Source organism: Hypanus sabinus, chromosome 10 (genome assembly GCF_030144855.1).
Source record: "Hypanus sabinus isolate sHypSab1 chromosome 10, sHypSab1.hap1, whole genome shotgun sequence".
Taxonomy (NCBI): domain Eukaryota; kingdom Metazoa; phylum Chordata; class Chondrichthyes; order Myliobatiformes; family Dasyatidae; genus Hypanus; species Hypanus sabinus.
Genome location: NC_082715.1, coordinates 27,996,123 through 28,021,749, shown reverse-complemented (window position 1 = coordinate 28,021,749; position 25,627 = coordinate 27,996,123). Strand labels below are relative to the sequence as shown.

At 36.7% G+C, this 25,627-nt stretch overlaps 1 protein-coding gene across 2 annotated transcripts in view; it reads left to right on the top strand.

Moving 5' to 3' along the window:
- med23 (mediator complex subunit 23) overlaps positions 1-25,627 on the top strand; it is a 106,402-nt gene that overhangs the window by 24,168 nt on the left and 56,607 nt on the right. For both annotated transcript variants that reach the window (XM_059981567.1, XM_059981566.1), the window contains exons 5-11: positions 94-205; positions 2,441-2,539; positions 2,864-2,965; positions 13,245-13,314; positions 16,871-16,983; positions 23,210-23,305; positions 24,552-24,752. In XM_059981567.1, coding sequence (XP_059837550.1) covers positions 94-205; positions 2,441-2,539; positions 2,864-2,965; positions 13,245-13,314; positions 16,871-16,983; positions 23,210-23,305; positions 24,552-24,752 — 793 coding nt within the window. The remainder of the gene's footprint in view (positions 1-93; positions 206-2,440; positions 2,540-2,863; positions 2,966-13,244; positions 13,315-16,870; positions 16,984-23,209; positions 23,306-24,551; positions 24,753-25,627) is intronic.

The following is a 25,627-nucleotide window of genomic DNA, read 5'->3' as shown; positions in this document are numbered from 1 at the left end:
AATCCTGTAATGTGTGAGTTACCTCAATGTGTGTGATCACAATGGTTAATTTTGTGGAAATATTTTGAAGTGATTTTCTGTATATTTTACCAGACTGGTCTGTGAATCCCTAATCAATTCTGAAAGTCTGGAATGGGAGAGAATGCAGCTTTGGGCTCTAACATTTAAACTGATTCGAAAAATAATAGGAGGTGTTGACTACAAGGTACTATGCAAAGAACTGATTAAATGACCTTCACCTTAACACTAGTAGCAATTTCTAATTATAAGCAAAAATGTTGGTTAAATTAATATTATTGTTGCTAATAATTGAAATCGTTTTAGATAATTATCAATTCTAATGTGGTTTTGTTTTTAAAATGTTAAAACCTTAAATCTTACTTAACTGTTGAAAAGGACCCCACTTGGGCTATCATGTCTCCTGCACCATCACCAAACTCATCAACCCTGGAGATCTCCTGTCATCTGCCACCAAACTCAGTTCCCTTACCACACACTGCTTGTTTCTTCCTCATACCCAAGTTCCACAGACCTGACTGTATGGGTAGACCCATTGTTTCTGCCTGCTCCTGCCCACCCCACTGAACTTGTGTCCATGTACCTCAACTCCATTTTATCCTCCTTGGTTCATTCCCTTACCCCCTCCCCCCCCATCCACACACTTCATATGCTCTCAGTCTCCTCAACAGCTTGCAATCCCCTGGCCCTGATCACTTTATTTTTACCATGGATGTTCAAACTCTATATTCTTCTATCCCCCGTCAAGAAGGCCTAAAGCCCTCTGCTTCTTTGTTGATGAGATCTGATCAGTTCACCTCTACCGCCACCCTCCTCCATCTGGTGGAACTGGTTCTCACACTCAACAATTTCTCTTTTGGCTCCTCCCATTTTCTCCAAATTTGAGGTGTACCCAAGAACACCCACATGGGCCGCAGCTACGCCTGCCTTTTCGTTGGCTGTATGGAACAATCCAACTTCCACATCTTCCTGGAAATGCTCCCCAACTCTTTCTGTGCTACATTGACTACTGCAAAGGTGCTGGTTCATGCATTCATTCTGAGCTCATCAATTTCTTCGCCTCCAAGTTCCACCCTGCCCTTAAATTCCCCAGGTCCATTTCTGACACCTCCCACCCCTTTCTCGATCTCTCTCTCTCTCTCTCATCTCGAGGTAAACTGATCTCTTCTATACACCTACCAATTCCCAAAGATATCTTGACTATACCTCTTCCCACTCTGTCTCCTGTAAAAATGACATTACTTTTTCTTGGATGAGGTCTTCCTTTCCAAGACATCAGAGATGTCCTAATTCTTCAAAAAATGGGGTTTTCCTTTTTCCTCCAATGAAAAAGGACGCAACTCCTCTGTTTTCTAGACATTCACGCTTCCTTAACAGGGATGTAGTTCATGTTGTCCTCACCTACCATCCCATGAGTCTCCACACCCAACACATCATTCTCCACAACTTGTGCCATTTTCAACGGGAATTTACTATTCCCCATCTCTCCATTTTCCACAGAGATCATTCCTATGTGTCCATTCATCCCTCCCCACTAATCTCCCTCCTGGCACTTATTCCTACAAGCCACAGAAGTACTACACCTGCCCATTCACCTCTTCTGTCACATCCATTCTGGGCCCCAGTCAGTCCTTCCAGATGAGGTAACTCTTCACCTGCATATCTTACTGGGTCGGCTAATGTATTCAATGCTCCTGATGCGGCCTCCTCTACATTGGTGAAACTTGACATAGATTGAGTTTCCCAAGCATCTTTCCTTCATATGCAAAAGGCAGTATTTCCTGGTGACCAGGCATTCTAATTGCTATCCCCGTTCCCATTCCAATATGTCGGTACAAGGCCTTCTCTTCTGCCACAATGAGTCCACTCTCAGGTTGGAGGCACAACACCACATCTAGGTAGCCTCCAATCTGATGGCGTGAATATTGATTTTCTCCTTCCGGTCATATTTGCCCCGCCCCTTCCCTCTTCTTCAACTCCCTATTCTTGCCTCTTACTTCTTGTCACCCCCTTTTTCTCTTTCTCCAGTGGTCCAGTTCTCTCTCCTCTCCTATCAGATTCCTTCTCCAGTGCTTTTCTTTTTCAACCTATCACCTCCCAGCTTCTTTCTTCATCCCCTCCGCCAACCACCTGGCTTAGTCTATCACCTTCAAGCATATGCTCCTTCCCCTCCCTCCACCTTCTTGTTCTAACTTTGTTCCCCTTCCTTTCCAGTCCTGACGAAGGGTCTCAGTCCAAAATGTCAGCTATTGATTTCCACTGATGTTGCCTGACCTACTGAGTTCCTCCAGCATTTTGTGTGTGAACCTTGTATGTGTATCTAGTGATAATAAAAGTTTATGTATTCTTAAATGCATTTGGCTAGTGAGCTTAAAGGAATACTTGTCAATATTAATTTTTAAAGCACAATTTAATCTTTTAGGGTGTAAGAGATCTGTTGAAAGCAATTTTAGAGAAAATGCAAACTATTCCCAACACCGTCAGCTCCGCTGTTGTACAGCAGTTGCAAACAGCCAAAGATGTAAGTTTTTGAAATATCGTTTGCCATATTTGAAGTCAATATTAAACAGTAATCTGATCTTGTTTGGATTCGTGCTGGTACTTTCACATTTGAAAAGATTGCATTTTGTTCTTTTGATAACAATGTTCCTTCATTCTCAATGAAATAATGAATGCCAAGCAATAAACTAATATTTTTGGAATTCTGGCATGTGCACATAATTTGCTTTTAACCTAATTTAATTACACTGACAAAACCAATGTTTGAATTTGTTTTGTTTTATATTGATTAATTCAAATATTTTCTTCTGAATGTAATGGCTATTCCTTCCATTAATCTTTCCAGGTTGTGGCATATATCCTGGACAGGAATGCTTGTCTTTTGCCCGCATATTTTGCAGTTACTGAGATTAGGAAGCTTTATCCTGAAGGAAAATTGTCTCATTGGGTAAGAGATTCCTGCTGTAGTTTTGCAAGTAAAGACACATCAATAATTTTAATGCTTTCTGTTGTTAATGACCTGGTGCAAAGTGAATTTGAATTTGAATTGACTTTATTTCTTACATCCTTCATATGCATGAGCAGTAAAAATTTTTTTGTTACATCTCCATCTAAATGTGCAATGTGCAATCGTGGTAATTTGTAATAATTTATAATAAGCAGAACAGTCAATGTAACATAGAAATACACTCAGATCAGCATGAGTTAATCAGTCTGATGGCCTGGTGGAAGAAGCTGCCCCGGAACTTGTTGGTCCTGGCTTTTATGCTGCGGTGCCATTTCTCGGATGGTAGCAGCTGGAATAGATTGTGGTTGGGTGACTTAGGTCCTCAAAGATCCTTCAGGCCTTTTCTCACACCTGTCTTTGTAAATGTCCTGAATCATGGGAGGTTGACAACTGCAGGTGCATTGGGCTGTCTGCACCACACTCTGCAGAGTCCTGTGATTAAGCGAGGTAGAGTTCCCATACCAGGCAGTGATGCAGACAGTCAGGATGCTCTCAATTGCACCCCTGTAGAAAGTTCTTACAATTTGGGGACCTATACCAAACTTCCTCAACTGTCTGAGGTGAAAGTGGCGCTGTTGTGTCTTTTTCACCACACAGCTGTGTTGTACAGATCACGTGAGGTCCTCAGTGATGTGGATGCTGAGGAACTTAAGGCTGTTTACCCTCTCAACCCCAGATCCACTGATATCAATAGGGGTCAGCCTGTCTCCATTCCTCTTGTAATCCACAACCAGCTCCTTTATTTTTGCAACATTGAGGGATAGGTTGTTTCCTTGACACCACTGTGTCAGAGAGATGAGTAGATTACAGCAAGGAAGTACAAGGATACACAAAAATAGGAGCTTGAATAGTTGGAGATTTGTACAAGGCCTTGACTCTTCTGTGCCAATTCAAAAGAGCCCTCATCAAAAATTAACTGCCTCCTCTTTAAATTTCCCCTAGTGACCACAACTACCTGAAGTAGAGAATTCCACAGATTCATTATCTGAAAAGAAAACTTGTACATCTGCCTGCCCCTTTATCTTACAGCATTGTGTGTCTCTCTACCCCTCTAGTGGGAACCATCTTGATGTTCAGACAGTGACCACAACTTCCTGACCTTTACCATCACCTTGGACAGAGATAGGAGCAGATGATATGGAAAAGTTAGGAGAGGGTGAATTATGATGCTATCAGGCAGGAATCTGGGTACATAAATTGGGAACAGATGTTCTCAATATTTTGGCGGAAATACCCAGCAGACAAGTAGAGGTTGTTTAGGGAGTACTTGCTTGGAGTTATGGATAGGTTTCTCCCAGAGAGGCAGGGAAAGGGTAATTGAGTAAAGGCATGATGGTTGAGAAGAGATGTGAACATTCAGGCAAGATGAAGAATGAAGTACAAAGGTTAGGAAGCAAGGATTAGACAGGGCTGAGGAGAATTTAATATAGACAGAAAGGAGCTCAAGAAGAGACTCAGGAGTGCTCGAAGGAAACATGAGACAGCCTTAGTAAGTAGGATTAAGAAAAATCCTAAACATTCTACACATACTGAAGAACAGGAGGATGACTACAGTGAAGGTAGGATCGATCAGAAGTAAAGCAGAAGTGTGCCTGGGGTGGGAGGTGGTTAGGAGAGGTCCTTAGTTAATTCTTTGCTTCATTATTCAACATTAAGAAGGACCTTGATGAATGTGAGGTCAGTGTACAGCAGGCTGATATGCTGAAATATGATGACATTAAGAAAGAGGATGTGCTGGAGCTTTTGAAAAACATTAGGAGGGGCTGGAGAGGAAGTGTTCCACATTACTACAGGAAGCAAGAGAAGAAATTTCTGCACCTTTGAAGATCTTTGCATCCTCACTGGCCACAGGATTAGTACCAGATGGTTGGAGGATGGCAGACGTTACTCATTTGTTCAAGAAAGTTAAAAGGAATAATCCTGAGAATTATAGACTTGGGATTCTTAGTCAGTGGTGAGCAAACTATTGAAGAGGATTCTTAGAGACAGAATTTACAAGCATTTGGAGAAGCAGAATCTGATTAGGAATAATCAGACGCAGTAGTGCCTCACGAGCCTGACCAAATTCTTCAAGGAGAAATAAAACAAATTGAAGTTAGAGCAGTGGATGTAGTGTATGAGGGGTGATTGATAAGTTCGTGGCCTAAGGTAGAAGGAGTTGAACTATACAGCTTTCGTTACATGCACATGCAAGTCAATTCTGAGTGATTAGGCAGAAAGTTTGAAGTTAACTCCTCTCCTTCTACCTTAGGCCACGAACTTATCAATCACTAATCCACCGCTCTACCTTCAATTTGTTTTTAACTGATGAGTTATTAACTTCAAACTTTCTGCATAATCACTCAGAGTTGAACTGCAGAAATCAGCCCTCCTGTGCACACTTTCTGGAGGTCCAAGATCCGTATGCTCCACGACTGCTGGACTAAGTGTGTAAATGTAAGAGGGGACTATGTTGAGAAATAAATGTGCTAGGTTTTCTAAAATTGACTCCTTCTAACTTAGGCCATGAACTTATCAATCACCCCCCCCCTCCCCCCATATATGGATTTTAGTAAGCCGTTCGACAAGTTTACCCATGATAGGCTCATTCAGAAAGTCAGAAGACAAGGGAACAGAGGAAACTTGGCTGTGTGGATACAGAAGTGGCTTGCCCATAATAGACCATAAGTCATAAGAGCAGAATTTGGGGGGGATATCAGCGGTAAGTTTTTACAGAGAGTGGTGGGTGTGTGGAATGTGCTGCAGGTGTGGTAAAGGCCAATGCATCTGGACTATCAGGAAAAGAGACGTTCCCCTCTGCCATCATATTTCTGAAAGGTCCATGAATACTACCTCTTATTTCGCATTATTTATATATTCTCATTGTAATTTATAGTAATTTGTATATATTACACTGTACTGCTGCCACAAAACAACAAATTTCCTGGCATATTTTAGTAAACATTTATTTATTTTAAAATCTTTTTTATTATTATTGAAGATTAACAAAAAAAGATACATTAAGTCAATGTATCATTATGTACAATAAGGAATTAAATTAGCAAATAACTGATTAACAAAGCTAAGCAATATATCAATAATAATAATAATAATAATAATAATAAGAGAAAATAAAGTGTTGAGAATATTTTTTTAAAAGGAAAAGAAAAGAACCCCTACTAACTAAAAAAAAAACAAATAAAAAAACCATTGGGAGCAAAACCCCGGAGCTATACATCATACAAGCTTCCATTTTAAAAAAACACATCAATCCGCCAACTCAAATCCACTTAAAGAAAAATCAGAAGGAAACCATATTAATTAATGCAAATCAGATGATAGTAGTGGGCGAATGAACCCCACCTTTTCTCAAAATCAAATCGAGGATCAAAAGTTCGACTTCTGATTTTCACCAAACTAAGACATAGCATCACCTGAGAAAACCATTGTATCAAAGCAGGAGCAGAAGCATCTTTCCATTTCAACAAAATAGCCCTTCTGGCCAATAATGTAACACATGCAATTACATGTTGGTCTGATGGAGAAAGACCATGAATATATTGAGGGATTATACCAAATAAAACTGTCAATTTATTAGGTTGTAAATTAATTTATAAAACTTTAGAAATTGTAAAGAAAATAGACTTCCAAGAATGTTTCAGTACAGAACATGTCCAAAACATATGTGTTAATGTGGCTGTCTCGGTTTTACATCTGTCACACTGACTATCAACATTAGGAAACATTTTAGACAGTCTCTCCATTGTCAAATAGTAACAATGTACAATTTTAAATTGAATTAAAGAGTGCCTGGCACAAATCGAAGAAGAGTTAATCAACTTCAAAATAGGCAACCAATCTTCTGTTATCAGGGTCATGTTAAGCTCTCTCTCCCAATCTTGCTTAATCTTAAGTGAAGGGTAATTGTGCTGTTGTAACAATAAATTATAAATTTTCCCAATGAAACCCTTCACTAAAGGATTCATTTTTAAAATAATATCTAACAGGTCAGAATCTTGTATATATGGAAAATTACTTAAGTATTTTTGTTCAAGGTGTCTGACCTGAAGATATTGCAGGAAATGTGAATATGAGGGAGAGTATTCAGTTACTAATTTCTCAAAAGACATCAGTCAGCCGTCTTGGAACAGATCCATGAAGGAATAAACCCCTTTATTCCTCCAAAGAAGAAAGGTAGGATCACTTTATGAAGATTTAAATAAATTTCGATAAATTAAACTAAGAAGTTTAAATTTTTTGAGATTAAAAAAATTACGAAACTGGAACCAAATTCGTAATGACTGCTTAATCACAGGAAATAAATTTAAATTAGTAATTTTGGCCAGTTGTACAGGTAGAGAAGCTACTAATAATGAGGTTAAGTGAAACTGTTTCACAGCATTCAATTCCAAATCAGCCCAAGGTGGTCGTTCATCTCTATCAGCCCAATATAACCAAAAACACATATAACATATATTAACAGCCCAATAATACATTGTTAAATTAGGCAAAGCAAGACCTCCATCTTTTTTTAAATTTTTGTAAATGTTATTTACCAATTCTTGGTCTTTTATTATTCCAAACAAAAGATGAAATAATAGAGTCAACCTGATCGAAAAACTTCTTAGTTTTTAAAAAAAAGGGATATTTTGAAATACATACAAAAAATTTCGGTGAAATCATCATTTTAACTGCATGAATTAGGCCGAGTAACTAAGTGTAAGTGGATACCATCTGCAAAATAATTGCTTCAAAAAATCCACTAAAGGAACCAAATTAGCTTTATAAAGGTCTTTATGATTTTTAGTGATAATACCTAAATATTTAAATGAGTTTGTAACTCTAAAAGGAATGTCATCATATATAGAAGCAGAATCGTTTAGGGGAAATAATTCGCTTTTATGAAGGTTTAGTTTATATTCAGAAAACTTTCCAAAATTGTTTAATAGTTTCAATAAACTAGGAATGGATTCTTCAGGATTTGAAATATAAACTAAGAGATCGTCAGCATAAAGAGAGATCTTATGAACAGTCCCATTTATGAAAATTCCATGAATATCTTTAGCTTCACGAAGTGCAATAGCCAAGGGTTCCAGCACCAAATTAAATAACAAAGGACTTAATGGAATCCTTGTCTCGTACCCCATGAAAGCCAAGAAAAAGGAGATCTGCAATTGTTAGTAATAACAGTAGCAATAGGGCTTTTATATATCATTCTAATCCACTCATTAAAATTAATACCAAAGCCAAATTCCTCTAAAACATTAAATAAGTATTTCCATTCAACTCTGTCAAATGCCTTTTCAGCATCAAGAGAGACAACACATTGGGGAGTCTTAGAAAAGGATGAATATATAACATTTAACTGTCTCCGAACATTAGAGAAGGAATAATGGCCCTTTACAAAACCTATTTGGTCTTGAGAGATAATTTTAGCTAGAAAATTCTCCAGCCGATTGGCCATTATTTTTGAAAGAATTTTAGCATCCACATTTAATAATGAAATAGGTCTATATGAAGCACAGTCAGTAGAATCTTTATCTTTCTTAAGAATTAAAGAAATAGAAGCTTCTTAAAATGTGTGAGGTAACTCTCCTATCAAAAAAGAATCTTTAAGCATTTCCAACATATATGAAGAGAGCAATTTTTCAAATTTTTTATAAAATCATACAGAATAACCATCCAGTCCAGGAGCTTTACCAGATTGCATTGAAAATAACTTTCTGAATTTCACTTTCAGTAATAGGAGCATCAAGAGTTTGTTGATCTTCAACAGAAATTCGAGGAAAATCGATCTTTTGTAAAAAGGCATTCATTTTACAAGAATCAGCTTTCTGGAAACAGCTTTATAAAGTTCAATATAAAAGTCTTGAAAAATTTTATTAATATCTTCATAATTACATGCTAAACTACCATCTCCCTTATGAATTTTTAAAATTTGTCTTTTAGCTCTAGCTGCTTTTAATTGAGATGCTAATAGCTTATTATTTTTATCTCCAAACACATAAAATTGACTTTTCAATTTAAGCAAATTTCTTTCAATAGGATAAGTTAATAATAAATTATATTATGATTGGAGTTCAACTCTTCATTTAAATAAATCAATGTTAGGAGAGATTGCATAAGTATTATCCAAGTCTTCAATTTGTTTGGAAATCTTATCTAACTCTGTTTTTGTCTGTTTCTTAAGCTTAGCTGAATAGGAGATTATCTGACAGCACAAATATGCTTTAAATGTATCCCGTATAATCAATTTCAACACATCTCCCGTATTATTAAAAAGAAAAAAATCTTTTATCTGAGTCTCAATAAATTTGACAAATTGCGGACTTTGTAATAAATTTTCTGGAAAATGCCACAGCAAATTTGCAATAGCGACATCATTCAATTCAAAAGCTAAACTTAAAGGCGCATGATCCAAGAGAACTATAGCATCATATTCACATTTCTGGACTTCGGACAAAAATCGGGGATCAACTATAAAGTAATCGATTCTTGAATATTTTTTGTGAACGTGTGAAAAAAAGAATAATCTCTATCATTAGGATGTAAATGTCTCCAAACTTCAACCTGGCCAAAGTCAATTAAAAAAGAGTTAATCAGTGATGCAGAACAACTAGGAAGCCGCTGATTGGTTGAACTCTTGTCAATCAAAGGATTTAAACAATAGTTGAAAGCACCACCCTTTAACAACATATATTCATTTAAGTCCAGCAATAAAGCAAATACATTTTTTTTAAAAAAGAAGGATCATCTACATTAGGTCCATATAGGTTAACCAGAACAATTTTTCTATTACAAATTGTTCCTTTAACAATTAAAAATCTACCATTAATATAGACAATAGGTGCAGAAGTAGACCATTCGGCCCTTCGAGCCTGCACCACCATTCTGAGATCATGGCTGATCATCTACTATCAATACCCGGTTCCTGTCTTATCTCCATATCCCTTGACACATATCTGACACAATGTCCTGTTGGATAAATAAAATATTAGATTTAATAAAAATAAGTACTCCCTTTGTTTTATTTTGATAAGTGGCATGAAATTGAAGGCCCTTCCACATTTAAAAAAATCTATTTTGATCACCCGTTTTGATATGCGTTTCACAAACAAAAATTATATCGGGTTGGAACGATGAATGATTTTAAGTCTTCTTTCATTTAATAGGATGATTCCAACCACGTACATTCCAACTTATAACATTAATGTGTTTAATTGCCATAAAAAAATTTATTTTATTTAACACATAAATACGCGCATACCAACGCAGGCTAATCAAAACTGGCGGTGATAAGTATGACCATATTCAAAATATGCATGCTCCGGAATTCTGTAATGGAAAAAAAATACAAAGAAGAAAACTAAAATTAACCTTAAATTCATTCTATAAATCAAAACTAACCCCAATCTTCCCACCACCCCAATAAGCCCAAAATTTGGCCAAAAAAAGCCGAAATGCCTCCCCATAGTGTAAAAAAAGAGAGAGACTCTGTGAACTGCCCATTTTATAATCGTGGTTTTAAAAAGCTTTCCTTAATTCCTTTTCCCAGTTACAAAAAAAGACAACATATGGCCCTAAAATAGAAAAGCCCTGCAAAGGAAAAAAACAATTTTGCTAAATATAAAAAGCCAAACTCTACAAAGCAACACACCACCATATCAAGTCATGTTAACTGGTTCTTCTGCACACTTACAGGCCTTGCTTCTAACTGATATATAAGCAATTTAACTATCAATTGGCTTTAATGCCTTCCATGACTTTACAGAGTATAACTGTGCTGCCATAATGGACACTGGTGAGGCTGGATAATCATTAAAACATGGAAGATTCCCAGCTGAGATGTTTAATACAAGAGGGCACAATTTTACAGTGATCAGAAGAAAGTATAGGGATCTCAGAGATTTTTTTTTCATGGACCAATTGGTACGTGGAAAGATCTGCCATGGGTAGTCATAGAGGCAGACATAATAAGGACATTCAAGAAACTCCTAAATAGGCTCGTAGTGAAAGACGAATAGAATTCTCAACAGAACAGAAGCATTAGATTAATCATGAAACAGAACAACATGGGCCAGAAGGCCAGCACTGTTCAGTTTTTCTCTACATCATCTAGCTCCCCATATCCAGCATTAAAGTTCAGAGAAAGAAATGTTTATACTTAGTCCTTAAAAAAGTGCTGATGAATGCAAGAACAATCTCCAAGAACGCCAAAACAATAAAATTAAACAAAGAGAAAAATACCTATGTAATCTCTAGTGAAGAAAAATCAGTACCATTTCCCATTTAACTGACACGCCCAATGAAAAACTGTTTTTTAAAAAAAACTAATTATCGACTAAACACTCCCAACTATATATGTATATATATAAGAAAAAATACCTTAATGAACTATGGAACCTATCACCTAATTAATGAAAAAAGAAGGATAAAAACAAATAATGGAACAATCGGTCCGTTGTCTTAATTCACTCAATAGAGCAAACAGATTTTGGAAAAATCATTCATCATTCACATCAAAAAGTTCACACCTTCTTTAAATGGTCAATAAATCAAAGGATATCTTAAACAAATCAAAAATATTCAAAGCTTATCTTCTTTCCGAAAGAACGATTATTCAGCTGTCCTAAAACCATCCAAACCTCGGCTTCAACCGGAATAAAGTTAACATAGTCCAATGCCTCTTTGGGGTCCAGAAAAACAGGTGGAGTCGAATCTTTGGAAAATAATTTTAATCGGTCTGGATATTGAAGTGATGGCAATAATCCCTTATCATAGGCTACCTTCGTGGTTGAAATGAATTTTGACCGCAGGTCCATAACTTCCCATGGATAATCTTCATAAAAATGAATCTCGAAACCTTTAAATTTAAAAACTCTTTATTTTCTTGCATATTTTATGTGGTCTTTCGATGTCGGGTGGTTGAGGTAAAATATCCAGAAACAGATTGAAACAAGTTAGCAAAATAGTCTAATAAATCTCCAGTCTCAGATCCTTCCTTCAATCCAACAATTTGAATATTATTCCGACAAGATCTTGCTTCCAAATCGATAATCTTATGTTGAGACTTTTCCAAGCGAGCTGAAATCTCCGCGATTTGCCGCTTCACCTCTTTAAGTTCAGAATTCAGGGAAATAATGTTTTCCTGCACAAATTGAAAACTCTTTCGTAATGACATTCATCTCATCAAGTTTTATGGTGTTGTTGTCTACTTATCAAGACCCATCAGCGAATTTTCTAGGCGCTCAACCCAAACTGGTGTTTACTCCGACTTTTTCTCCTTTCTATTGCTGGCTTCAGGAAGCTGCTTTCCACTTCTTAAAGATTGTGACATAGTAACAGCTATTCCCCTCTAAGATCCGACAAATAAAAGTTAAAAATTCAAAGTTTAAACTGGGGAAAAGGAAGAATTAATTGCAGCCACACAGATCTGTATGTCACTACATTAGGAGTCTCCCCATATTTTAGTAAGCATAAGCTTGATTCTGAAATTCTGAGATTTAGATAGGCACATGTTGTTCCTGTTTGTGCCTTGTGGTGCATCGGGCGACATTTTTGTGAATGAAATACAAAATATTTTCCAAGGAATTTTGAGTGGGTATGGTGTTACAAGTACAGAAATTTGAGGGTCTTAAACACAGTGAAGAGGAAGAACCTATTTTCCTTGACAGATCTACAATCCGTGGATACAAATTAATGTAAATTATAGAAGGAATAGAGCATATTTCAGTAACAATGCAGAGTAGTTTGGAATATGCCATCAGAAAAGGTAAAGGAGGCAGAAACAACGATCCCATTTGAAGAGTTATAACCTACAAGCCTGTTGCATGAGGGTTAGGAAATGGGAGTAAATTATGTAGCTTCTGGTTTTTTTTGTTTAACATAAACAGAACAGGACTTTTATTTCTTTTATGGATTACCATAATTATCGGGAAACATGGTGTAGCTTTAGAACATATTAAATTTTGAAAGCAGTGTTTTAAGTGAAGGGAAATCTTTAGACATATTGAAAAATGCATTAGTGTAATCGCTTTCAAATGTTTTTATGAATATACTAACTAGCTTCTCTATACCGATATTAAATAGTTTTACAAAAATGTTCTCACACTCATAGTGGAAGTTGAACGTCATTAGCTGGTTAGCTTCTGTTTTAAGAGTCATATCTTAAAATGAATAAATTACAAAAGATGAACTATATTTATGTTATATTCATTCGGTTTTAAAATTTTGCTTGCAGTTGCTGGGCAACTTGGCTTCTGATTTTGTGGACAGCTTTAGACCCACGGCACGAATAAACTCCATATGTGGTAAGAGAACTAACAATTCTATGAAGTGGAGTTGCCCTGTTTATTTTCATTTTAAACCACATTTGTGTTACTTTAACAGTAACAGAAAGCAAAATATAACTGCTGATGCTGGAATCAACAAAATTGCTGAAAAAGAACCCAACTTGTCTTGCAGCATCAATGGAAAGAGAAACTAGTTAACATTTCAATTGAAGACCCTTCATCAGAACTTCATTACATCTGATGGAAAAACTTTGACCTGAACTTTAACTGTTTTCTCTTTACGCAGATGCTGTTTGACTGGCTGAGTTCTTCCAGCATCTCTATTTTTGTCACAAACGAGAAAATCTGCAGATGTTGGAAATCAAAGTAATACACACAAAATGCTGGAAGAACTTAGATGTCCAGGCAACATCTATGGAAAAGAGTAAACTGTGGGTTTTTCAGGCTGAGACCCTTCATTAGGACTGGAAAGTATCTCAGCCCAAAATGTTGACTGTTCAGGACTTTCACCAATCCTGGGGGTTTCGGCCCAAATCATGGACTGTACTTTTTTCCATAGGTACTGCTTGGCCTGCTGAGTTCCTCCCAGCAGTTTGTGTGAATTTTAGAACCACACAGTTTGTTCATTGGCACCTGTAAAAATGTTATCTTTTTAAATCCTTCAACAGCTTTAAATTTGAACTGAACATCTTGAAAAGATGTGGTAGGGAAGATGGCAAATGTGAGAATAAGGTGGCAGGGTTGCCTTTTCCGGTAGAGTATGTTTTATCAGAATCAGGACCTGTTATAAACGGTGTTTATTCACTCTTCCAAACTTGGACAAGGTTCATATTTGCTGCTTATTTCTAATAGCCCTTGTGAAGGTGCTAGTAAGCTGCTTCGGTGTACAACTAGAGTCCAGGTGAAGGCAGTCCCGTAATGTTGTTAAACGGGATTCTGTTGGAGTAGGATTCAGCATTGATGAAAGATTTTCAGTGTCTAAAGTTGAGTTCATCACCACAGGCCACCCAACCTCCAAAATGCTTTTGTAGCAGCAATATTGATGTAGTTGGTCCGCATAACTTTCTGGCTGACGTTGCCCTCGGTATGTTGATCTGAGAGAATCCTGATGATGCCATTGGATGTATGGTTAAACAGTCTCATTTTGGAAATGATCACTGCTTCCACTTTAACTTTATGATTATTGTGCTACATATCACTGTGCACAGATCCATTCAGGCATGGATTGATTCATTTGCTAAGGAATTACATTAACTTGTTGATCAGTGATGGGGTTGTGATCCAGGACAGTAAGATATTAGTACAGTTTTTGAACATTTGAGGGAGACCTTAGTTTTTTGCACTTTTCATTGCACGCTAAAACATTATTTATGAACATCCAATGGAAATGTTTTTTGATGTAATTTGCCATTTTGTTCAGATTACCCCACTATTTCCATTTTCTCCTTTAATCAGAAATTTAGATCTGAGAGTTCCTTTGTCCCACCATTGTCTTACGGTGCTATGTATTTCTGAAGTGTGGTCAGTATTATATTTAAATTTCCTATCACCCAATGTTATTTTAAAAAAAATTCTTTTACATTTAACAATCAATTTTGCAGTTTCCTTTCCAAAACTTTCACTCCACTCCAATTTGAATATGTGTCTGCCATTCTACTGGCCTTGTATTGAATCACTTTTGATGGTATTACTTTATGTCTGCTAAAGTCTACAGTCTGAAATGTCTTCATAAACGTCGTCGCAGCTCTGCCATCCACCTAAAGTATACACCAGCCTAATTTCCCCTATTTTAACATGAAATTATCATCTTGTTTATTTCCTTTGCCAATTATCTACTTGTATGACTTTTTTATTGTTTTGTGTTGAATTCCATTGGATTTACATCAGAGTATTGACTCAGAAAATTCTGAGTAAATTTATTATTAAAGTACATGTATGTGACCATATGCACTCCCGGGATTCATTTTCTTGCGGGTTGTAACACTGAAGCAGGTTCATGGGTTTGGTAAATGAAACAGAAAACACTGACTGAATAAGTATATGAACCATTTATTTACAACCAGTCAAACATTCGACCAAACATTTAAGTTCCTACAAGTTAAGCAAACTATAGAACTAGATATTCAACAAACAGATAAGAAGTGTACGTGGAGCATACCTTCCTGATGGTTCTGTGCAGAGTCTCTTAGGCAATGGAGAGAGAGGGCAAGCCTCCTCCAAATGACACTTTATACCCCTCAAGGCATCCAGAAATGGAAATGGGTGCTGTGGCGCGCAAGCCAAACAATGGAAAAAGAGCATCGCAGACTTTGAACAAACCAATCACTGACTGGCATGACAGAAGCAGGTTTTGATTGGGAAATAAGCCACACTTCCACACAACTCTATAGTAGAATGATAGTCTTTATAGAATCAATGAACGACCACATTGGGCATTCAACCAGTATGCAAAAGAGCCTGATGGTTTAAGGGTAATAACTGTTCCTGAACCTGGTGGTGAGAGTCTTGAGTCTCCTGTACCACCTTCCCAATGACAACAGCAAGAAAAGAGCATGACCTGAGTGGCGAGGGTCCCTGATGATGGATGCTGCTTTCCTGAGCCAACATTCCATGTAGCTGGGCTCATTAGTGGGGAGGACTTTAGCCATGATGGACTGGGTGGTATCAGCTACTTTTTGTAGGATTTTCCATTTAAGGGCATTGATGTTTATATACTAGGCCGTGATGCAGCCAGTCAATATACTCTCCACCACACATCTATTGAAGTTTGTGAAGGTTTAAGATGTCATGCCAAATCTTCACAAACTCTTAAAGAAGCAAAGATGCTGCTGTGCTTTCTTCATAATTGCACTTTTGTGCTAGGCCCAGTACATGTCCTCCGAAATAATAATACAGAGGAATTTAAAGTTGCTCAACCTCTTTCTCTGATCCTTTGAGGTGGCTCATGGACCTCTGGGTTTCTTTTCCTGAAGTCAATAATCAGCTCCTTTGTCTTGCTGACATTGAGTAAGTGGTTGCTGTTGTGGCACCACTCAGCTAAATTTTTAATCTTCCCTCTGATATGCTGATTCATCATTACCTTTGATTTGGCCTACGACAGTGGTGTCCTCAGCAAACTTGAATATGATATTGGAGCTGTGCTTAGCCATTCAGTCATAAGTGTAAAGTGAGTAGAGCAGGGGACTGCTGCACCTGTGCTGATGGAGGTTGTGCAGAAGATGCTATTGCCAATCTGAACTGACTTGTCTGCAAGTGAGGCAATCCAGGATCCAAATGCACAAGGACGTATTGAGGCCAAAGTCTTGAAGCTTATTATTTAGTTCTGAAGGAATGATGGTATTGAATGCTGAGCTGTAGTCGATAGGGAGCATCTTGATCTATGCATCTTTGCTGAATATCGTCATTTAAGCTTCTCTTGCAAAACAGAACTACTGAAATCTAAATGTGAGAATGAAATCTGTCTCTTCATTGTGCACAAATTAAAACTGATTTGAGGTTATGAGCTATTTAAAAGTAAGTAGCCAATTTAAAAATCTTTTAACATTTTCTTGCTTTCCATGCACTGAATGGCTAGGACGTTGCAGTCTTTTGCCTGTAGTGAACAACTCCGGTGCAATCTGTAACTCCTGGAAATTGGATCCAGCAACACTTCGTTTTCCTTTGAGAGGACTCTTGCCCTATGACAAGGTATGATATGTAATTAACATTATTTCGTTAAACCCATTCAAATATTTAATAATTGGGCAAGAAATAGCATTAAAGGATGTTCAAATAAATTGTATATTGTAATTTATTTCAGCAGCATATTTTAAGATTCTCACAGGTTTTAAAATTGTCTTTCAATCAATTTCTGGTGAGATTGTTTCCATTGTATGTAAATCTATATCCCTCATAGATGTAAGTGAGGTTGTATTTTTTATAACAACAATTTCTACTTGCAGTCAAATAACTTCCAATAATGTAATAACTATAATGTACCAAAAAAATTTGCTGGTCTTTCACGGGACTATAATTATACTAAAACAATGGAATCAAGTATGTAAGGAGATCTTAGGCTTGGTCTAAGAGCTTTTGGAAGTAAGTTCTAGAATGTAGTGCCATGACAGTGACTATATTGGTATATCATTAGGATAGAGGAGATTATAGAGATGATGAGGGGGGTAAGCCTATGGAGAATTTTGAAAATCAGGATTAGATTTGTAAAATTGAAGACACCCTAATACGTTAGTGCATACTATTCTTGCTGGGTATGTACTGTTTTTCTTAATTTACATGATCTACAAATATTTTTTTAATAAATGTTAATGAGTTCCATTTTACAGTAGTCATTAAACATTTGACAGAAATTTATAGTATTAACAAATCCCAGCTATAGCTGAATATTCCACTTCTAGGAAGTAACTGAGGAATTATTAAAATGTGTTAATATTACAGTTTAGACTTTAATAAGCTTGGATTTTTTTAATGAGGTGAGTCTTATTCAACTCAGATCTTGGGGACCAATTTTGTTGGATTTCTGTATCCTCGGGTTGAATCACAACTAGATCTAGGGTGAATATAAACTCCTGAGTGGCTTTGAGAGAAAACAGTGCTGGGGTCAGGATTTGACAGCTGTCATGTATTTAAACAGCCTTAAAGCATTTAAAAAGTTAAAAATGGAGTCAAATAATTAAAGAAATGTTTAAAAATAGAACATTATAAATAAGTACACATGAAGTAATAAAAATTGTACAATGATAGAATCTTAAAAATGAACAGGTATTTTGGATCTGTCTTCACTAGGGAAGACACAAACAATCTCCCAGATGTAATTAGTGGCCAAAGGAACTAGGGTAAAGGATGAACTGAAGGAAATTTATATTAGGCAAGAAACAGTGTTGGATAGACTGTTGAGTCTGAAGTCTGATAAGTCCCCAGGAGCTGATGGTCTGCATCCCAGGGTACTTAAAGAGGTGGCTCTAGAAATCGTGGACGCATTGGTAATCATTTTCCAATGTTCTATAGATTCAGGAACAGTTCCTGCTGATTGGAGGGTGGCTAATGTTGTCCCACTTTTCAAAAAAGGAGGGAGAGAGAAAACAGGGAATTATAGACCGGTTAGCCTGACGTCAGTGGTGGGAAAGATGCTGGAGTCAATTATAAAAGAGGAAATTACGACATATTTGGATAGCAGTAGAAGGATCAGTCCGAGTCAGCATGGATTTATGAAGGGAAAATCATGCTTGACTAATCTTCTGGAGTTTTTTGAGGATGTAACTATGAAAATGGACAAGGGAGAGCCAGTGGATGTAGTGTACCTGGACTTCCAGAAAGCTTTTGATAAAGTCCCACATAGGAGATTAGTGGGCAAAATTAGGGCACATGGTATTGGGGGCAGAGTACTGACATGAATTGAAAATTGGCTGGCTGACAGGAAACAAAGAGTAGTGATTAACGGGTCCCTTTCGGAATGGCAGGCTGTGACCAGTGGGGTACCACAAGGTTCAGTGCTGAGACCGCAGCTGTTTACAATATACATTAATGATTTAGATGAAGGGATTAAAAGTAACATTAGCAAATTTGCTGATGACACAAAGCTGGGTAGCAGTGTGAAATGTCAGGAGGATGTTATGAGAATGCAGGGTGACTTGGACAGGTTGGTTGAGTGGGCAAATGTATGGCAGATGCAGTTTAATGTGGATAAATGTGAGGTTATCCACTTTGGTGGCAAGAACAGGAAGGCAGATTACTATCTAAATGGAGTCAAGTTAGGAAAAGGAGAAGTACAACGAGATCTTGGTGTTCTTGGACATCAGTCAATGAAAGCAAGCATGCAGGTACAGCAGGCAGTGAAGAAAGCTAATGGCATGCTGGCCTTTATAACAAGAGGAATTGAGTATAGGAGTAAAGAGGTCCTTCTGCAGCTGTACAGGGCCCTGGTGAGACCCCACCTGGAATATTGTGTGCAGTTTTGGTCTTCAAATTTGAGGAAGGACATTCTTGCTAATGAGAGAGTGCAATGTAGGTTCACAAGGTTAATTCCCGGAATGGCGGGACTGTCGTATGTTGAAAGATTGGAGCGACTGGGCTTGTATGCACTGGAATTTAGAAGGATGAGAGGGGATCTGATTGAAACATATAAGATTATTAAGGGATTGGACACACTGGAGGCAGGAAGCATGTTCCCGCTGATGGGTGAGTCCAGAACTAGAGGCCACAGTTTAAGAATAAGGGGTAGGCCATTTAGAACAAAGACGCGGAAAAACTTTCACCCAGAGAGTGGTGGATATGTGGAATGCTCTGCCCCAGAAGGCAGTGGAGGCCAAGTCTGGATGCATTCAAGAGAGAGTTAGATAGAGCTCTTATAGATAGCGGGGTCAAGGGATATGGGGAGAGGGCAGGAACGGGGTACTGATTGTGTATGATCAGCCATGATCACAGTGAAAGGTGGTGCTGGCTAGAAGGGCTGAATGGCCTACTCCTGCACCTACTGTCTATTGTTTTTCCATTTTTCTTCTCATCTGCAGTCCTCAAAGTTAATAGGACTTTGCATTGTCTTGATGAGTTCGTGTTGGTTCACAGTTCCATGGCAGGGAGAGCTAACAAATTCGCCCTCTTCAAATATATCAGTATATCCTGAACTTGTAACGCATGCAGGTAGATCCAGGGCTTCCACTTGTATAGCAATAGTTCACTTAAAATTGCCTATCAGATTTGGAACAGTACTTTTATTAAGCAATGTTGGACAGAGGAAATTTTACATGGAAAGCAGGTGAAATGTGTACTTTTTTAAGCTACAACTGGACAATGAGAAATTGGGAGTTCCAAAATAATGTTAAAACTATGAACTGATTTATCACGTGTGTTCATAGAAAGGTATTGGAAGTACTATAGAATATTGGCGTGGCTTGCACATTATACAAAATATTGTAATTTTCTTTTGAAGGTACTAGGTGTTTTTCAAAAAGTCTGACTCATTTCAAATTAGGATAAGATTGTCAGTATCTTTATAAATAATGAAGAGTGGCAGTTTTCTCACTTTCTTATCAGAACCAAGTTTATTATCACTGGCATGTGACGTGAAATTTGATAACTTAGCAACAGCAGTTCAATGCTCCTATGTCTCAACTAAATGTCACAATTATTATTTGCTCTTGTGATGACATTGAAGGCACCATGTATATCTATAAATCTGGTAAATTATCTGGATTAGGAACAAGGGAAGCTAGGCTTTATTTACAGCTAATGCATGATACTCTACAAAAGAATCGGTTCTTTGGTGTTTTGTTATTTTTCAGCTTTGTTTTATGTCATTAGATGTCAACCTTTAAGTTTCATATTACAATGCAATTACTTTCCATTCTGATGCTGACAACTCCTTCAGCATCATAATAATAGTGAAGATAAGAAAGAAAATTCTCAGCACTTGAATATCAAGAGAAAAATGCTAGTAAAATATCAGAGGTCGGAAACAGTGACATTAAGTGACAGTGACATTCATTGTAAGTATGATACAGATGTTTTGCAGAGGCTTTTCTAAAAAAGAACAACCCGGATATTTGAAGCTATTCCTGTCTAGCTTTGCTTGTAGCAAACACTTTTCATCCAGGGAAATTTATCTGTTTAGAACAGGAAGAAATCTTGGATGCTTCAAGGTTTTATCTATTGAAATAAAAACTGAAATAACCAGTCACAAAGTGTCTATGATAAGAAGAGTAGAGATTAGATTATCCATTTTCAGAATGAAGGTTAGAAGCTAGGTACCATAGTTACTTTAGCCTGAATTTTGCTGCCTTCCATTTCTTATTTTGATGAGATTCGGTTTTCTGTATTCAGTGCAAGAACATTCAGGATTCTTGAGCAACGTACTTTTTTCTTATTGCAATTCTAAATTGTGTTGGATTAAACTTTATTAAGTTACATTTCTGCATTAAGGTCTGAATTGACCTTAAATCAGTTTATTTAAAGAGGTACATTTATTTTCCCTTCTGATTGAATGGTATTTATGTAACTATTTGGTAGATCTTAGCTTGTAAGATTCTTTGCAATCTAAAAATATGTTTAAAGCATTAACATTTCTGTAAGTTTGCTTCCTGATAGCTTTGTCCATTAACCTGCACAGTTGAATGGATGTTAGCAAACTTGTCATATTGTAATTCATCTGCCTGTCTGTAGTGGGAGCATTTGCACACCAATTATGGAGGCCCAAGCTCATATGACTACTACAGACAACTATTAATTTCACCCTACTGTATTTCTCTACCTTCCCAATTTTTTTATTAATAAATATTGCGGAAGCATTCCATTATATCAAAAAAAAATTCTCTGCAAAGTGAATTCCATTCCCTTTGTGTCCTATCCTTTAATATAATTATTTTCCATAATGTGACATTGCAGAAAATTGGTCTTTCTATACATGACTTTTGTGAACTAACCAATTAGGTAACTGGTTTAAAAAAATTAGGAATATTCTTAAAGTTAAGTAACCATGTGTATATCGACCTGAAATGTGTTGGTAAGTAATATTTTGCTGTTATGGTTTTCTTGCCTGTTTGGAGCAGAAATGTTTTCAGTATAGGTACTCGTGTGAAACTGGTTTATAAGTCTAGTTTGTGATTCTTAGTATGTCTCTGACCAGAACGTTGAGAAGTGTGCTAGATGCTATAGTATTAGATGATGCATTTTGTGAAGGTGTATGGATACATATGTGCTTTACTGACAATCTTGATGGTTTGAGTAAAATTTTGAAATCCACTTTGTCGGATTGAAATCTGAAGGTTGAATAAATCTGAGATTAACATACCAGCTTTTGCAAACTAAGGTTCAAATTGGTTTCAGATCAGATGTTGTCTCTTGCAGTTCCAAATTATATGAGCATACATCAGCAAGCCATGAAACGAACATACAGTTGAAGAAAATGAGTAGCAGAGTTGATTGTAGAGGTTGATATTAAATACAGCATTCATTTCCAACCCCAATGAACCTTTAAGGAAATTACTGATAAAAGACAAATTTTAAATGATTTGGAAATAAATTCAGTGTAATGCATTATAAGAAAATTTTTAAGTGACTGATCTCAAAAAAAAAAGACAAAAGCTATTGCAATTGAGATGAAAGGGACCTTTTTTATTACATTATGACTTGGACAGTTTATCACTTTAAATCCATTCTCTACACAGTTTGAATAGAAGCATTGAAAATATAGAGGATGAATTTTCTAGAGCTTACAATTGCTAAATGTTGTCAAGCCCTCTCCCCAATCAAAATAGTAATAGTTTATTGGTATGCGTGCAGTATTAATAATCTCAGAATTATCACAATGTTGAAAGATTTAAAATGACTGCCCATCAGGGTTGAATTTGAAATCAGTATGAGCAGCCATTGAAACCAAGAATCCAAATTGAATTACATTTTATGGTTGAAATCAAACACCCATATCCAGTTTTGAAAAGGTAGATACTAAAAAATGGTTTATTTACGCCAGAGAGTCTAGAAATTGGCAGTCTTAAGCTGAGTGATTGCCATTCAGATCTAAAGATCATGAAAAATTTCTTGATACGTGGCACAGGATTATCAATCATTGAATTTTCTCTCTTAAAACTTAGACGAATTGAACTTTATATGATAACAGCACAGGGTGATCGGTGAGGAAAATGGACAAAGAGCACAATTCAGCCATTGCCTCATTAAATGGCAGAGCAGCTTAGCCTGTCTATTTCGAATGCTCTGAGTTTCTAAAACAGGGCAATCACCTGTTTAATCACCTAATCCATAATTCCACCAAAATACATTTTTTAATGATTAGGTACTTAAGTGCTTTGAAGTACATCTTCTGTTAAATTTCGTAACCTTTAGAACTTGGTATTTCAAGTATTTATATTGAAATTCTCCTCAAATTATAAAATATTAAGTCCATGTGTTTTGTTTCCCTTAGGACCTTTTTGACCCACAGACTGCCCTCCTGAGATATGTTTTAGAACAGCCTTATTCCAGAGATATGGTCTGCAACATGCTAGGTCTAAACAAACAGGTACTGTGTCTCACTGTAGTTTGCTGTGGATTTGACTTCTAAATATAGCCTGCACTGTTCTTTTTCTCTTTTCTGTTGCTATGGCTAAGTAAGCAAAAGAGTGCTTAGCAAGAATAGCAGGACTCTAAGTTAGCATCAGTATCTCATAGATATTACTCTTGAGTTACATGAAACAGGAAAGTTTAATCTTCCAGTTTGTATTGCCTTGTGGATGGGAACTGTAAAATACTGTAAATTCAGTACCTTATGAAATAACAGTAGAATTAATATAAAGAAATAGAAATACATAATTTGAGTTTTATTTACATTGCTTTAGCTATTAGGCCAGCCTCAAACATTAGAATTTGTACATTGGTTTTTGTGGGGCTTGGCCTGTCTGGGGCATTCTGAGGCTGGCCTCATAGTCACTGTTATGTCTTTCTTTTTTTCTTCCTTTATTTTTGTTCTGTCCTGTCTTGTCCTGCCCATCCTACAATGCTCTAGACCTTGAACATTGCTCAGGTATGTTTACAATCTTACTGTTGTATTGTGACTAACGAGATGCTGACTGCTTGGTAGTAACTGATGCCATTTTAGAGAATAAAGTAGACCTGCATGCTGGTATACGTAGAGTATGTAGTGGTGTCTGTCGCTGTCTGCTACAGAATGTGTGATTGTCGCAATTCTTGCACCTAAGATTTTTTAAAGTTGTCATGGAGAGGTTGTCTGGAAAATATTCTTTTGTTGACCTTTGAAAACTAGATAACTGCATATGTAAAGTGGCATCAAAAGATGTGTTCAAAGTAGCTCTACTTTTGTTAGGGATCATTAAAGCATGCTTTCAAAGGAAGTATAATTTTATTGTAGTTTTTTTAAGTTTCATGATCATACATGGAAAGCATGCTAATTTTATATGTAGGTAGTAATAGAATTCAGGTTCTGAAGAAATCAAAAATATTCTGCTTTACAAATTTGATCACTAGAACATGTATGGTTAAGTTTCTTGCTGACCAAAGTTGAGTTTTTGACTTTTCCAAAAAAAAAGCAAAATGACTTATGTATTTGAATAAGTAGATTTGGGGAGAAGGGCAAATCATTGCAGTGCTTGGCATCTTTTATTTTACGCTACATGCAAATTAGGTGCTTTCTGAAATATCTCATTGCAGTATGTTTAGGTTAGCATTTCATGCTTTGTTCATTTTCTTTTGCATAAGAAGTCTATCTTTGTGTTTAATGTTCATTACTGTAATAAGTGTCTACTTTACAGCACAAACAACGTTGCCCAGTTTTGGAAGACCAGCTTGTGGATTTAGTGGTTTATGCTATGGAGCGCTCAGAGACAGAAGAAAAATTTGATGATGGAGGCACCAGTCAGTTATTGTGGCAGCACCTCTCCAGTCAGCTCATTTTCTTTGTCTTGTTTCAGTTTGCTAGCTTCCCACACATGGTGTTATCACTTCATCAAAAGGTATGTTTGGGATGTAGAAGTACATGCATGTCTCATTTCAAACTTGAATTGTGCCCAGTTCACATTTTAATCTATAATTAATTCCCGAGTGTCTAAGGTGATAAACTTCTGCAGCATTTTTTTTTGCATTAGTAGGTAGCCAATCCAGCTGATAATGTATAAAAAGGAATTTGTATGAAAATTGCACATGAATTAAATCAAGAAATATGTAGACTCTGAAAATCTGAAATAAAAAGAGAAAATTCTGGAAACACTCAGATTGCCAGACACAGTCAGTGTCAACATTTGATGTTGTAAATCTTTCATTAGAACTCGAAGAGTGAGAAAATAAGGGTGCTTTTCAAAGCATGGCAAGATTGGAGAGAAGACATTTATTATGGAATGGGAAAAGAAAAATGAAGCACAATGTAGTTGAGCTACTAATTGAGTGTAGTTAATGAAAAGTATTGGTCAAACTGAAATTAGCAGTGCTAATTGAATTAATTAAATACATATCAAATATACTGAAGGAAGCCAGAGATAAATCTTTAAATGTTGACAATTTGGCATATGTGTGAATGATCTCAAAGATAACAAGTCAATGAGGACTCATTTTACTTTAAGTGAAATTTTAGAATTTGTGTACACAAGGTAAAATATAAAAAGTACGAGGAAAGTATATAGTCAACTGCTGGACTCTTGTAAGCATTGATGAACAGACGCAACTTGGGGTGCAAGTCCGTAGCTTCCTTAAGGAGTTGTAAAGAAGGTGTAAGCTATTATTTCCTTCATTAGTTAAGTATAAGTATCAAGAAGTTGTGTAGGAGCTGTTTAAAACCTTAGTTTGGGCACATTTGGAGGACTGTGGGCTGGTCTGGCTGCTACATTACAGGGAG